At 39.7% G+C, this 16,749-nt stretch overlaps 1 protein-coding gene across 9 annotated transcripts in view; it reads right to left on the bottom strand.

The window, feature by feature from the left end:
* The window catches only part of GRIA4 (glutamate ionotropic receptor AMPA type subunit 4), a 237,461-nt gene that overhangs the window by 144,502 nt on the left and 76,210 nt on the right, over window positions 1-16,749 (bottom strand). For all 9 annotated transcript variants that reach the window (XM_088140859.1, XM_088140858.1, XM_088140855.1 and 6 more), the window contains exon 3: window positions 10,143-10,382. In XM_088140859.1, coding sequence (XP_087996985.1) covers window positions 10,143-10,382 — 240 coding nt within the window. The remainder of the gene's footprint in view (window positions 1-10,142; window positions 10,383-16,749) is intronic.

Below are 16,749 nucleotides of genomic sequence, written 5' to 3'. Positions count from 1 at the left end.
GACTCATTTCAGCTGTGATGGGAAGACTTGTGATCTTTCTGAGGGAAAACATGTCAAATGAATCCACATCTGAAGTGAATTTTATAGATTGTTTACTGTGTAGATGTAAGCAGGACAACTCTTTTGAATCTGTGTGGTTGTGTGTCCTTTTGATATTCTATTTTGTATGTGTCCTTCAAGGAACAACACCCAGTGCTGTATTCAAGAAGCAGCTGTAAGCAGAATGCCTTTCTGTAAATTGAAGATTGGCTTCAAATAGTGTCTGATGATCAGTGATGAGGTAAACTCCCTTCTGTATAGATACTGGTTGAAATGTTTAGCTCCCCAATCTAAGCTCAGCATAATTTTTCTGTGTGGCTTTAAGTGGGCATGATACAAAAGCTATTGAGCATTCACTAACAGCTTTCATGGTGCATGACACAACCACACTGATTCCATATTGTGATGCATCATAAACCAATTTCACAGGTAAGTGTTAGAATATTTAAGTAATATTTGACATCATAATTTTGTTTCTGAGAAAGCTTGTTCATTACTGTTTTGTTCCTACTTGTAGTAACATATTTAAGGAATGTTTCTTGGTAGCTAAACTTGGCATGAATCTTATACAATAATTTACAAACCCTGAAAAGAATTGTACTTGTGACATAGCCTTGGGGCATTCATGGTACTTCGATTTTCTCTGCATACTTGCATAGATCTGGTGATTCAATGGTGTGACAACAATGTGTGATACTAGGTTTAAAAACTCACAGATATGGCACAGTGCTTAAAGGCCACGGTCCACCTACCTCTGCAATGCTGTCTTTTGCAGATTTTTCCTTCTAATTTTCTCTGGTGACCATGATATCATCTAAATAGTAGTAGGTTACTGGACAATGTTGTGGCACCAGCTTGGCCCATGCTCTCTCTGCCATAGTGCAGATGCTACTCTAATTCCACAGGCCCATTCTTCGTAGCTATGAGAACTACAGATGTAGTTCACAGGCTCAAAAAACTTTTGACCTTCCTTAGATTCCATCCATCTCAGTTTCTATCTTTTGCATATTGTAAAATGAATAGATGTACTTTGTAAAGGAATATACTTCATGAACTGTGGGTGTGGCATTTTCTTGTAACATTATTTTACTTTTTATGTGCTTGAGTGTGCTGAGCAAACATAGGCAAACCATAATCCAATGTTCTTTTTAGCTTAAGTTCAGTGGCCTTAATGACAGGATGAGTTGTGTGAAGTCCTTTGATGGGCCTCCAACCCAGTGGCATCTGCCTCAGCTAATCATAATGCCTTTTTCACAACATGAGTCCACATACCTTGCTGATTGTTTTATTTTACAGTATTACCACAGGAAATACTTTTTTTTTTAGTATAGCTTTTTTTTCTTTCTTTTCTCTGATGGCTTTAAACACCTCTACAATGATGCTCAAATTTGTACTGTGATGTAACTGATACAGCAGAACCAGTGTCCAGTTGCACTGATATGGTTTTGCCATTCTCTTCTGTGGGAGCCATATTTCTAGTTCGAACCACTTATCTTGTTTCTGATATTCTTAAATATTTTTAATATTTCATATTTCTAGTGTTTTAGAAGTCTGCCCTTTAGAAATGTCATATGCCTTTTCAAAGTCTTCTTTGCCTCCGATGTTGGCTGCTTCCCATGTTGTCTTTTGCCAAACTTTGTTTTATCTTGAGAAGGACACTCTTTTCTAAGCAATAATTTCCTAACTGGAATAGTTTCTTCCTTCCACCCATGAACGCCACAAGTTTCCTTTTATACTTGATGGTATATGGCCTTAATGTAATTTTGCTAAGTTTCTATTAATGAGCTTTTAAGTAAGAGGGCCGTGCAGATCTTCAGGAGGTTGTTTCACTTCACTTGAGTAAAAAATCCCTCAACGCTGCTTCCTTAAGCATCGCAACCTCCTAAGAATGAAGCAAGAGCTTTCCAAAGCCTCCTCCAGCATTTGCAAGAGCCAGAAAAGGCATATACAGTGGTACCTCTACTTACGAACGCCCCTACTTACGAAATTTTTGAGATACAACCAGCTCCGGCCCCAAAATTTACCTCTACTTACGAACTTGCCTCTACTTACGAACCGGATCCGCGGCCATTTTCCCTGCTGCCACGCGGTCGCGGCTTCCTGTGGGCGAGATCGCGGTAGCAAGGAGACGTTTGGTGAGGCTTGTGGTGTGTTTTGTGGCGTTTGGAAGGTTTTTGTGGCGTTTGGAAGGTTTTTGGGGTTTAAAAATAAAATGCATATGTTTCAGAACTGTTTAGCCGTATTTACATTGAACCTTATGGGGGAAATTTACCTCAGGGTGCGACCAAATTCGGAGGGCGGATTAGCCGTATTTACATTGAACCTTATGGGGAAATTTGCCTCATGGTGCGACCAAATTCGGAGGGTGGAACGGATTAACCGTATTTACATTGAACCTTATGGGAAAAATTTACCTCGACTTGAGACCAACTCGAGTTGCAACCAGAGTCACAGAACGGATGAGGTACCACTTTACAAGTACTACAAGAGGCTGCAAAGTGATGAAAGGTACCTTCCTGAGGCAGACCACATTTCTTCTTCCTCCACAACACGTCTTTCACAAAATAAAGCCAAACTAAAACTGCCACAAACAAGCCTGATGAATAACATCAAGGACATCTGCAAAGGCTTCAGCATCTTGAACCTTCCTTTTCATCCCCCCTTTTTAAACATTTTCTCTTTTGAAGTCAATTGATTTTGCCCTGAATTTCCCATTTACGTGTATATTCAGCTTGAGAGAACTATGGCTGCAGTTTGCAAATGGCATAATAGCATTTTTCTTAGCCAGGGCCTGGATTTCAATTTTATCTAAGGTTGCCTCATCTCTAATAATTTCCATCCCTTACAAGGAATCTCAGATGACATCCATCTATCCCATTCTGAAGAAATACCCTGGCAGAGAATATGAAGCTTATTTGTTGCTGTACAGGACTCTGATATATTCTCTCAGGTTGCTTGATTTTGTGCTTCTATTTATTCTATTTGTTTCATTTATGATTGAAGAATAGTCTTTTGTGTATTGAGCCTAGTGTCACGTTGCACGAATGACTGAGTAAAGCTGTCAGCCCTCTGAGGTAGACCATGTCAGGACACAGACTCCATAAGAACTACTGGAACTCTATTGTTAAAGGGTATAATAACAGAATCTTGAAAGCCTGACAGAGATCTCTCTCCCCCTTCTTATACCAAAGACAATCAAAGCAGGGCACTCTTGAGTTTCTTTCTTACTCCCTGCTACCTTCCAGGGTTAAACTGGTGTTAACATAATGGTTGTTGAATACCTTCTTCAAGGCCATCTCCATATTCCTCCATAAAAGCAGAAGACAAATTGTTTCTGGTCCGTGACCTGATATTCAGACTTTTTCATACACATTAATAACAAATAGAGAAGGGGTTGAATAAGATCTTACATGGAAGCTTTTGCTTAGGGCAAGAGTGGGCAAACATCGTGTTGACATGGGAGCCATATGAAGGAAAGTGTTATGTTTAGCCCTAAAGCAGGCTTAGCCTACAATAGTTAAAAAAGTAAATTCACAAGTCCCTCCCAAAATTCAGAAGGTAAGAGTAAATTTTCGCTCCGCCAATGTGCTTCATCCAAATTCACCAACATTTCATCACTAGTCCGTCATTGTGGCTCTCATTATCCCCCCAAAAGTCAAGTGCAATCTTTGGATCCTAAAAAGTTGCCTGTTGTCAGTGTAGAAAAATAATATGTATATTTACATAAAAAATAAAAATAAAATATAATTCTACTGCTTGATTTCATTCTCAATTTATTATCCCCTTCCTTTCTCTCTTTTATCTACTTGCTTCCAATCTAGAAGCATTCCTTAGAGTGGGAGCCTCCACTCTTTGCTTATGTAACTCAATAAAAGACCTATATAGTGGTAATGAAATCTTTATGGTATATGTTATATCTGGCTCCTGACCAATTCATAAGTTCCAGAATTCAGTGGTTTACAAAATTATAATGCAGACGTGCAACACCTTCAAAGGCATAAAAACTTACATAGTGACAATCTTTTGTCCAAAATATAGCATGTGAAAAGGTCTTGAGTGAAAAGAATTAAAATCACAAACATTTGGAAGGAATTTCCACAATACAAATTGTAAAGAAAATCCATATTATGATATCTCTGAGAAAGTAGCAAAGTCTTAGAATTCCTATACTTTTTCACTTATTTATGATTTAGCAGGTTCACAACTTCAATACAATATATTAAAATAACAACAACCTTCTACCTGTGTATGCTCCAAAGTTTTTCTATTCTAACATACATAGAATTTCTTCCAATTGTATTTTATTTCACCTCATCTGCATGAATTCTCTGAATTGATTCCTACTGGAATTCTTTGTTATGGATCTAGGTTTTATTATCTACAAAGCATTAATTAACTACTGAAAACTATATCACACCCCAAAAGACAAAATAGTCCCAAGACTTAGCTTGTAGGGCACATTAGTCTCTCACAGCAATTCCACAATACTTAAGTTTAAATATTGCACAGATGAGTGAAAGCATGCAGAAATTCATTTTGTGTTTCTCATATTCAAACATCACAACATGCATCACAAGCTTTCTCCTTTCTGCTTCAAAAAGCAGAGGCCAGATCCAAAAACTCAGACTATTTAGATTAGAGAAGGTGACTTCAGCCTACCACCCATGCCATTTGATATCTTAAATCAAGACTTTAAGTAGGAGGCTAATATGTCACGCTGTCCAGAAGAGAGTGAAATCCTTTGGTGTGGTTTTGGGATTTGAGTCACACGAGAGAAGGGAGAGCCCAAGAAGTGACAGGCTTCTGGAGATGCTATCTCTCAAGAAATGTGTCCTTATTGACTTTCCGCCCTCTTACGATTTTAGGCTTCTTCAACTCTGGTGAATTTGTGGAGAGGCATTGCTAGATTAATTTGACCCTATGTGCACAGAAGAATGTGAGATCATTTCAGGAAAGCTAATCAGCTTTTGCCTTTGCAAAGCCCGTGCCTTCTTTTTCTAATCCACTTTTGTTGTTGTTGTTGTTTCAACAAAATGCGTGCCTTGTACCTTATAACAGCTTTGGGCATTTGTCTATAGTGTACAGAGAATGCTTCTTAAAAGACAAGTTAATTTTTTTCTGAACTAGAAACTCAGTTTGGAGCCCAATTGGCACATATATTTGTTTTACATTCAATGTTTACTTGGCATAATTGCCAGTCCCTGGCAGCTACTACTGTGCCTGTCTTTGTCTCCCATGACTGTGGGTTCCAGCACTGAAGCCAACACCTGTGGCCACATAAAAGGCTAAGGACAGCAGCTGCCGGACTCAGATGTCCACAGTGAAATAAAATTCTAAAGCATACGAGTTTGGATGTGTAGCTGGCTTCCTCCTTTCATGCTTTTCAAAGCTTCCTTGGATGCCTGCTACGCAGGATCCTCATTTATCAACTGTCTGTCAACCAGTGTGACTGACCTGAGGTTTAGTAGTGGCCTTGAATACCCTCATTTTACTAATGCTGCCTAGGCCGTGCCAATGAGGTAACTCTGAAGTAACTTCCTGGAAACGGGTGGCTTTAAGAGAGATCCCACTGTAAGACTGCAGAGCTGAGTCTTGCTATATTCCAGCATCACTAAGGAGGTATATCAGAGATGTGGTCTGGCAGTAATGTTTGTTGCGTATTCCGGGACACTTTTTAAAATCTAGTTTCGAATTTACAATGAAAAGTAAAAACAACAGGATACTTCCTAAGATGCGTGAAAGCTGCTGCTTTATATGCAAAAAAAATAAATAAATGCTGAATGCTTATCAGTAAGTCCTGATATGCAATTTTTACAAAGCAGTGTTGAATCATCATTATCTGCTTCATGCAGGTTGGTATTGCACTCACATTAAAAAGCAAAGATAGCAGCGCAGATCTGAACTGCTTCTGTTTACCTCATGCATAATTGGGGTAATTGTGCAGAGAAGAAGAAGGGTGAGGAGAAGGAAGCTTTTCTCTAACATTAAATCCTATCAGCTGCAAACCCTGCTGATCAGTCAGGAAATTTATCCATAACAGTAAAAACCCTATTTTAGCTTCAAAATCATAACATCTTACATTCAATACAAAGCTGAAGATTTTAAATAAAGGAAAAATTACTATATGTTTGTAATGTTTCTGATCTGGACATCCAAAATAAATTTGGTTGGATTATTTACATGTAAAATTCACACATAAGTTTGAAAACAGCTAATATGAACGACTTGCATATCTCTGTTTCTAAAAACTGTAAATATGGCATGCTTAGCTGTGGTAATGGAGTCTCAGCAAGTGGCAGACAATTAATTAGACAGAAAACGAAGTGCTGGCTGGAATGTGGATGGGAGAACTTCAAGGAATTCCAGGGCTAGTTCTAGTCTAGGAAGCTGAAAAACATCACAGTCTACTGTTACCAAGAAAACTGGCAGTGGCGTCTGTGTATTTACCAGGAATCAAGCTTGAGTTAAGGCCATCTTCACATTTTGGTAACGGACTGGATAAGCACAAACAAACTGAAACTTAGTCTACAACTTCTCCTCCCCTCAAAAGACCTTACAGATCCTCAAAATCTGACTTTGCGTTTTCTACACATCTCTGGAGCAGTTGGGGAAGGTATGCAAATGTTTGTCACTATGATAGCTGAAGTCCACTAGCATGACACTAGATTCCAGCCACCTCATGTGAGGGTTACAAATCCAATAGATGCATATCTGGTACCATTTGGCCTGTATTCAAAAGTGTTGTACGCTGTCCAAAAAGGGCTGAGTTGGTAACTTGGGTTTACTGTGGCTGGTGCATCCATTTTGTCACTAGAGGCACGAGAGTCCTCTGTGGCATGGAGATCCTTTATGCCAGTTAAGGCCATGCCAGCATGACAATAACATGGCTTCAATGAACCTCACATTTAAAATTCTGCATTAAGTTATATAAGGAGTTCCTCTTGAAGACATCCTAGAATCACACAGGTAACAGCAAACCTGATCATTGCAAAAACAAAGGGCAGATGGAAACAAGCCAGGCCCATGCAAAAGAAGAAGACAAGCTCTCTGTTTGCATATATTGAGAAGAAAAATCGCAAGAGGGCTTGAACCCTGAACATGGTTTACATGCACAGAATTTTTTCTAAATCACTACAGCTGCTGAAATTCTTCTGGTTATTTATTTTGCAGTCTGTGCAGCCCACCCAAGCCAAACGTTTCTGGGTGGGTTAGAACACATTAACTATAAAAGTTATAATGATAATGAATCAAGATCAGAAAAACAACAGTAATAATAAATCTGCCTTCACCTACGATAAGCATCACTAAAACTCAGCCAAGGTGAAGAGGAAAGAGGGAATGGCCACAACCAAGGCAACAGTCAGATAAGGGGGTGCTTATTCAGGCCAAGAAGTTAGTTTGAGTAAACATCTTGAACAGGACTCTCTAGTTCAGAAGAAGACAAGGTGAGTTTGGGTGGGGGGAAGCACGTTGCTACTTGTAAGATTCTGTTACTATACTTGCTACAATAAAAGTAGACCTGACCTATATGGCTTTGGTTTCTTAGTCTGGTCTACACACTGAAATAAAACTGCATTTAAAGATCTTCTAAAATTCATAAGAGAGGGAACTTCATGGTCTGGGGTTAAAGAGTCTGGAGGCGAAAAGCAGCTGCCACAAAGGAGAGCTGTCATCTCGTTCGCTTCAAGAAGAAGGGTGACTCTTAACAGGTCTTCTTAAGATGTTCTCATCAAATGGGCAGATTCAGGTCTGGCAAGTTGGTACCTAATGGCTTCCTATTCAATAAATATCACTAGTCATCAATTCTGGGATTTTTGTCAGTTTGCCTGCTTGCTGAAACCTTGACTTCTCAAATTCTACAAAATATGATGGTAAGGATTCTAAAGGGCATTATATAAATTGTTATGTTATATAATATCCAGTGGTTTCCAGTTCATTTCTGAGCCCAAATCAAAGTGCTGGTTGTCAGCTATAAAGCCTTTCATGACAAAAGACTACGAATCAGAGAAAAAGCAATTTGTGCATCTGAGACTTTTACTCTGAATACCTCAAATTTTGTATTTGAATAAATGGCTAATTGTGAGCAGATTTTTTTCAATTACAGCCCCCAGTTTTGGAATACACTTCTTAAGCAGGTCTGCCTGGCACCTACTTTTTATTTCAGCAACACCAGATAAATAACTTATTTTGTTCTTTCAAAAACTTGCTAAATGTTGTATTCCCAGTTGAATATTTTTAGATGTCTTTAATACCTGTTGCCTTGCTATTACCTTATTTTACTGTTTGTGCTTTTGTTTGACTTGACCTGAAGGTTGTCAGCATACATCTTGAATGCTTGATCTTAGTGAAAGGCCAAGAAACAACAATTTGCCCAAATTATCAGGCAAATAGTAAATTTACCAGTAATCAGCAACTTGTTTTTAGTCTTCCTGTTTTATATTCAATGTGATGTTTTTCTTTGAACAAAATTCAATGTACTCTTTACAATAAAAAAATATGCAGTCTATTAGAACAATTGCTTCATGAAGATCTAGCTAGCTAGCTAGCTAGCTAGCCAGAGAGACACATCATTGCAAAGAAGCTGTTTCAAGTTATCTCCAACATTATATCCAACAAATACTACCTCAGCATTTAAAGAAAAGAGGTGTTAACACTATCACTAGTACTTATTACTATTAATATCTGCTGCAGAGGTTTGGGGGGATTAATTTGAGCAGTTTTTGGAAAGAAGTTCAGGAAAGTGAGAAAAGAGGAAAAGAAAGTCTAATAGTGGTAGTGGAAGAATTTTGTTCTGCCATACATTTATGTCAGCTAAAAGTTACTTTATCAAATATATCTGACATTTTGGTCCATGGCCCAAGCGAGATTGTGATATCAAGTAGTTAACCTGTAAATTGGCAAGTTTCTTCATTGTGTTCAAGCTATAGGCTAGCAGAACGATCATTCTGGAATTTTTCACAGAGACACGTAAAAGTTGTATCAATCTCCATTTCAAAAGCATATTCATAATATTCCAAGTTTTTTGTAGTTTCTTGAAGAATAGTTTACAAAACATATTACAGGCACGGAAATTCTGAAACTGCCTTTAGTATGCTGTCACATATTTCAAAATGGTGAGCCTATAATTTATTGTTGGAATTTAGAGGAGAAAGGGAGGATTTGTATGTTTTTTTTTTAAGGGAACTATCACTGTTTATTTATTTTGCTATCTTATTTACTGCATTCTGCTCATCCAGAACAAATTGCAAAGCAGAAACAGGTGAAAACCTTAATAAAATGTTCCAAAGCTTTTTATCTGAGCATTTTAAAAACACAAAAAGAACAAACAGAACTAGGCAGAAATAAAATGGTACAACATAAGGAATATTTTCATACAGAGCTGCGCAAAATTACTAATACAGCAAATCATGCAAGGAAAGATTACAAATTAAATTTCATCATTTTGTAATAAAAAAGAGGAAAATTTGTCTGAGTGCATGTGTCCATTTTTTGTAGCAATGAAGCAAAAATAAAGTAGGAGCTCAAATACTTCTGAGATATTTTCTATGCTACATGGCATAATCCAGTTCAGCAACTTTACATCTTTCAGTGGTTGAAGTTCCCTGCTTGAGAACAGTCCTAGAAATGGTTAAGGAGAATTAATCTTAAATGTCAAATGCTTTCAATGTCCAATCACCAAAATTACAGAATGATAAAGTGCACTGGTTTTTCAAATGTTGTTATTAAAATGTTCCCTTTCATCTTGGAATTCTCTCTCTCTCTTTTTTTTTTCAGCTGTTTTTCTGAATCTGACTTTTCATCACCAGGAAAATTAAAGCTCTAAAAACTTAGAGTCAGTTGATTGAAGCGGTTTATACATTCATAAATAAATAAAGCCAGCTGCAAAGTGGAAGCAAATTAAATTGCTCAGATTTCTAGCACAGCTCTAGGGCCCAAACAAATTTGCTTCAGGATTGCCATATACATCCAGCAGAATTTATAAATTACCCAGTTCAGCTTTAATGGATGAATATGAAAGAAAAGCACTCCAGATGTCTCTTCTTTCTAAGGCACACGGCTACATCTCTTAATAGGTGAGTGTTACAAAGAGGAACGTTACTTACCCCTATCCGTGTCATAAAGGAAGACAAAGCGGTTCCATTTATAATGACCAAGCAAACTTAGCAACGCTCCTTGTAAGGAAGGCCTCAGTTGCAGCACAAACTGGCTCTCGCCCTCAGTGGGGAAACTGGGTGTGATGAGGGAGATGTGCAAGGCGCTGCAGAATGAGGTCAAGGTGTGTACTGATCTTTTATCGTACAGTCCAAAAATGGCAAAAACTCCTCGTGAGTACTGGGAGCAGACTGAAAGAGAACATAAAACATATAATTAAAACAACATAGCAACAATAGTCAAAATCTGTGGTTCCAATCTACACATTAAGGACAAGGATCCTATGGCTGGTGTGGGTCTTCCGGGCTATGTGGCCATGTTCTGAAAGTTTTGTTTCCTAATGTTTTGCCAGCATTTGTGACCGGCATCTTCAGAGTGTAGGAGCACAGACAGGAGCAGTTCTCTATGTGCCCAGGGTGATGTGGCCCTTTTGTGGGTATTTATAGAGATCTGAAGAGGGGGGGAAGACACAGCCCGGAAGACCTACACCAGCCTTCGTATGCCAGCTGTGAAAGCCTTCAACAATACACAAGGATCCTATCTTACTGGTTTCATTCATATATATATATATATATATATATATATATATATACACACACACACACACACACACACATACATACATACATACATACATACATACATACATAACAGTATATGCTTTCTTCATGAAGGAATGTATTACCAATCAAAAGTCATTTTTGTTATATACTTAATTATTAGGTTTGTTTTCTGTGAATAATTATAGAGAGTTATTTTCAGCTCAGGATAAACATTTCAGATAATAGCTGAAATGTATAATGCATTTTATATAAAATGAATGGGAAAATTAGTCAAGAAATTCTTTTTTTACAATCAACTTGAATATCATAACAGCACAATTTGCAAATCAACCTATCATTACTGATGTTGTACAATAAGATTTTTAAATATCTTTACTGGAAATACAGAAAAAGCAGAACTCTAAAGAATCCAATCATTGGGTAGACTAGATAATATAACCTCCAGTTTTCTTATCAAGTTCATGTTTATCTCATTCCTAAGAAGACCTGATAAATGTTCATTATTAACAAAGGCAGTGCTATTGTCTTAATATTTTTCTTCACATTTCATAAATTCAAACTAGAGTGAACTTGAAAACATGTTTAACATCTTTTTCACAAATTCAAAAGATAAGGAATCCTAACATCTTCTGGAAATTTAAAGACTACTTTTAATCCGTGAATTTGGATAATCACAATAAAAATGAATAGCAAATACATGAGTAGATAAAGATATGTAGCAAACATCATAACACGAGTAGTCACATATCTCCTTTAGCACCTCGCAGGTCCCGCAAAATTGCTTTATTGACATCATCATTTGTATGTGTAAAAACAAACAGGAAAAAAAAGAGAAAGGCAACCATAAATAAATAAATACATACATACATACACACACATACCAACATTTACATTTAAAAATCATTCAGCCCAATTTTCACACACATTATTAAACCTGGACCACACTGAGTAATCTGTTTTGATACATTCATATAAAGTATTCCACATTTTTAAATTATAATTCAAAGGTACTATATTGGTGTTCATGACAACACATATATAGATATTAAACAAAAAATGGGGCAACAGTGGGGCAAATAAGTGTCCCTTCATCTATTTCACATTTCCAACATAGTGAAATCGACAGCCAACCTTTTTAAAACATTCCCTTGGGAATCCCCAAAATGTGCAAGAAAATCTTTCGTTCAATTAATCTCATCTTACTTAATATTCTTTCAGTTTCTCAGCCACTTATTTATTAATATGGGATATTTCATATCTTCCCTCTAGAGAGCTTGTAAATAATATCCATCCCTGTGATACTGTTTAATTATTTATTTAAAGAAAAAACACACTGCACCAAATAAAAGGCCATTATTACAACCAACAAGACTATCACTACAGATTTAATTTTTCTAAATCTACATCCAGAATGTCAGTTAGTTTCCAAATATTATCAGACATCTGGCAACCTTCAGAAAACCAGATTGTGCAGGATGTGGTAATTGATGGCATTAATGTCTGCACTCTATGTGGTTGCTGTTAATTTCTTTGTATCAACATTTAACAAGAAATCACAATATCACAATGCAAGCTCCATATAGCCTGTGGGTAATGATGTGATGAACCTACAAAACAGGCAGAGCTTGCATGACAATAGACGTTTCATCTTTGGTCACTCCCAGTTACCTAAGAAATTGCGTAAGGCTTCACTTTTTCATGAGATAGGCGGTATCTAAATTTGAAATATAAATAAATAAATAAATATACAAAAATAAAATAAAAACCTGCTATGCTTTGATTTATCACTATTACCTAGAAATCTAGGTGCATTGGATTCCTTTCTGACTCCTTGAAAACTTCATACCACAACTGAAGGTAAGTTTAAGACTCTTTCTTTCTTTCTTTATTCAATTTCTGTTGCCGCACATCTCAAACAAGTGACTCTGGGCAGCAAACGATCATAAAATCAGTTAAAACCAAGTACAAACACAATACAAAAATAAATATATATATATATAGCAGCCAAGAAAAATTATAACCATAGATGTTACTATAACCTGGAACTGGGGCCCTTAACACACTTGGGGCCCCAGGCCCGGGCACATAGCCAGGTCTTCAAGGCCTTACGAAAGGCCAACAGGGTCAGGGCCATCCTAATTTCTGGAGGGAGAATGTTCTGGGCAGGGGCTATAGGTCCCACATTCCTTGGCTGAATGGGACCCGTAGCATGCCCAACCTGCTGGACCAAATTGGACAGGTAGAAACAACTGGGAACAGATGATCCCTCAGGTAACCTGGTCCCAAACCATGAAGGGCATGAGTGCCTGTGAGCAAAATCACGCTCTGGGGAGATGGGCAGCATATAAATTCAATAAATAAATAAAATACAGGAATGGGTGAAACTGGTGCAGAGCCCTCCTAGCCATGGCTGCTCTTCCAGTAGGAGCCATGAGTCTAAGAGAACCCCCAGTTCGTGCACTGGGTCCATCTGGGGAAGTGCAACATCATCTAGGACCAAAGGTGGAAGAATCTTACCACCAGAAGGTCCGAGTACCCAAAGCCACTCAGCTTTGCTTGGGTTGAGCTGATGCCCACTGCACCCCATTCAGGCCCCTACAGCCTCCAGACACTGGGATAGGACATCCATCCATCACCCAGGCAGCCCAGAGTGGAGATATAAAGCATATTGATGTAACCTCACCCCAAACTGTTGGATCAACTCACCCAGTGGCCTCATGTAGATGTTAAATACAGAGGAGAGAGGACCAAGCCCTGGGGCACCCCACAAAGTAGTGGCCATGGGCTGGACCTCTCCCCTCATCAATACTGACTGGAACCCACTCTGGAGGAAGGAGAAGGACCAGTGCAATACAGTGCCACTGACCCCCAACTCCCAAAGCCAGTCCAGAAGGATACCATGATCGATGGTATTGAAGGTGCTGAAAGCTCAAGAAGAGCAAGGATGGATGCACTACCCCCATCCCACCTCTACCAGAGATTTTCCAAGAGCGTGACCAATGCTGTCTCAGTCCTATAACCCAGCCTAAAACTTGACTGAAAGGGGTCCAGACAATCTGCTTCATCCAGGGTCCTTTGAAGCTGCTGTGTTACCACTTTCTCCACAACCTCCCTAAAAAGGGGAGGTTGGTGACTGGATGAAAACTGTCCAGACTAGCTAAGTCGAATGATGCTCCCTTGAGGAGAGGGTACACCACCACCTCCTTAAGAGCCAGAGGGACCACCCCCTCCCTCAAGGAAGAATTAACCACTTCCCATACCCAATCATACATTGTCTCCCAGGCAGTCTTGACCAACCAGGAGGGGCATGGATCTAACATAGAAGTGACTGAACTAACAGCTACAAGAACTCTGTCCAATTACTCAGGTTCAATGGGATCAAACTCCCCCCAGATAACCATGGAAGACTCAGCCCCTCTAACCTCCACTGGTTCTGCCCTAAGGCTGGAGTCCAACACAGAGTGAATCTGAGTGACTTTATCCACTGGATGTGCAGCATATTCCTCAACTGACCCTGTAGTTGAATCTCAGTATTACTCTGAGGAGGGCTGCTGGGTGGCTATCTGCAGACTCAATAAGGGCAGAGAAATAATTACGTTTTGCCACCCTTACCACCTTGAGGTAGGCTCCATTAGTGGCTCTAGCTGATGTTTGATCGTCTTCACTCCTTGTCATTCCCCAGCGGTGCTGTAGGCATCTCTTTACCCTCTTCATCTCCCTCAACTCATCTGTAAACCAGAGAGAGTTCTGGAATCCATGGCTGCTCAGGTGCGATCTGGTCCAGAGCCACAGCTGCTCTCCCATTCCAAGCAGCTACCAAGGCTTCAGCCAGATCATGTAGCGGACCTTTTGGAAAAAACCCAAGCTCCTTCTGAAACCCAATCAGGTCCATCAGTCACCTGGGGCAGGTCAATCTAAGAGTTGCAGCCTCCCTGTGGAGGGGGCTGGCACCAGAGAACTGGAGGCTCACCAGGGAGTCATCTGGCCATGACATGGGAGAAATCAATATCTCTCCCAAATCCAGAACACCCTAACACTGCTCTGACAGAAAAAACAAGTCAGGTATATGACCACTATTATGCATTGGCCCCTGGATGACTTGAGACAGACCCATGCTGTCATGGTAGCCTTGAACTCCCGAGCTACCTCAGACCCCACACCCAGAGAAGGCAAATTGAAGTCCCCCAAGACCATAAGCCTGGGGAACCTCATCACCAAACCAACCATGGAGTCAAGAAGCTCAGGCAGAGAGGTTGCTATGCAGCAGAGAGGCTGGTACAACAGCAACAGTCCCAACTGATCCCTCTTAGAGCCCAACTTAACAAATAGGGTCTTGCACCCAGAAATCTGAGGGGCAGCACCCCTGGATGCCTCCCAAGTATCTCAGATGACCTCCGCCACCCTACCATCCCTACCCTGGGGTCTTGGCTGGTGCCATACCCGGAACCAGCTGGGCACATCTCAGAGAGGGGAACCCCCCGCTCCTGTCACAGCCAGGTCAACCTTTTCATCTACAATCAAGTTGTGAACAAGCGTGGCCTTATTGGAGACCAACCTGGCATTCAGCAGCAGCAGCTGATAACCCAGGACCTTAAAGTTCTCCACGAAGGGCTGGAATGCACCATGGGAACAATATACCTGTGGCACGGTCCCTGTGAGCAGCCCGCCCCCTGTCTCCCCTTATCCATCACTACTGAGATGTTATAGCTTTCCCCCATCCCTTCAGAGCCTTCCCCCTCCCCTGTCCATAAAGGTCCCTGCCCAAGCTCACCCCCCCACCTTATTCACACAATCAACTACCAACCAATCAACCAGCCAGGGGCCCCTAAAACCAGAGGCACTTCTGCAGACCACTGAGAGCCTCCAGCTAATCAGGGACCCACCTCACCTCCATATATCACCACACATTGCCTTCAGCCAGTCCTCTCTTACCCGACTAGTTAGGCACCCAAGTATTCACAGTCCCAATGATACAAAAAACAAAAAACAAAAAACCCAAACAAAAAACAAAAAACTCTCCTGGTTCTCACCTGTGGGAAGGTAGGCAGAATCACTATCCATGACTCAGCCTTTCCTACTTGATGACCAGTCCAAAGTTCTTTCCTTTCTTCATGCCCATGTGCTTCTCAGAAGAAAAACGCCCCTAGAAAATTCTTTCCTCCCTAATTAACTCAGAAAAAGTTAGTTACTTTAGAATTAGTTTACATGTCAGTTATGGGTATGTTGCTGATCTAACATGGCTCTCTAGGGCTTTCATTTCCAGACCTGTCCAGTACAGCAATCATCTAGTTTGCTTCCTGGTAAGTGAATATACATACCATGACAGCCATTTGGGAAGAAAATATGCTCCAAAAATTTTAAATGTGCCCGCATGTGAAACATTGCTTTCTCTTGCTTTATACAATAAGTTCATAGTAAAAGAGAAAACAATTCACATTACTGTTTTGATATAATGGTGACTGACAGAGATGGGGTCCACCACATTCTAGGGATTAGAACATGGTGAACTGCAGTAGATCCTAGAAACCATTAAATGATGTAGAAGGATTGTGTATGCTTATAGGCTGATTTCAAAGATTTAGACTTCTGTCTAAAGAATTATTTGTTTCATGTGCATAACAATGTTATCTATGTCTACTTAGCTCTATAACTTTCAACAGGACTTACTCTAAAATAAAGAGATCAGAGTGCAGCCTTAATTGTAAAGTAACAAGCTGTAGTGGACAAGTGTGCACCATAATTTCTGATGGCCAGGACAATCCTTTGGATACTGGGAGCTGCACTAAGTACTGGCCAGCTACATGTTCACCCAGGAGTGCATGGCCATGCACAATAAATGTATGCACATCTCATATGCATAAACACCCCCTCACTTATATATCTCACAGACACAAATAACACTTTCTCCTCTCCCTCCATTATATCCATTTTGTCTTGTTGAAAACCATAGTTTTAGAGATAGGTAACACATAGCTTTCCAGAATTTATTGGACCA

This window comes from Python bivittatus, unplaced genomic scaffold, assembly GCF_059951505.1.
Source record: "Python bivittatus isolate LINGU-HERP-01145 unplaced genomic scaffold, Pbiv_v1 ctg000340_np1212, whole genome shotgun sequence".
In the NCBI taxonomy this organism is placed as follows: Eukaryota; Metazoa; Chordata; class Lepidosauria; order Squamata; family Pythonidae; genus Python; species Python bivittatus.
Note: the sequence above shows the minus strand (reverse complement) of the source record. Positions and strands in the feature narration are given on the sequence as shown.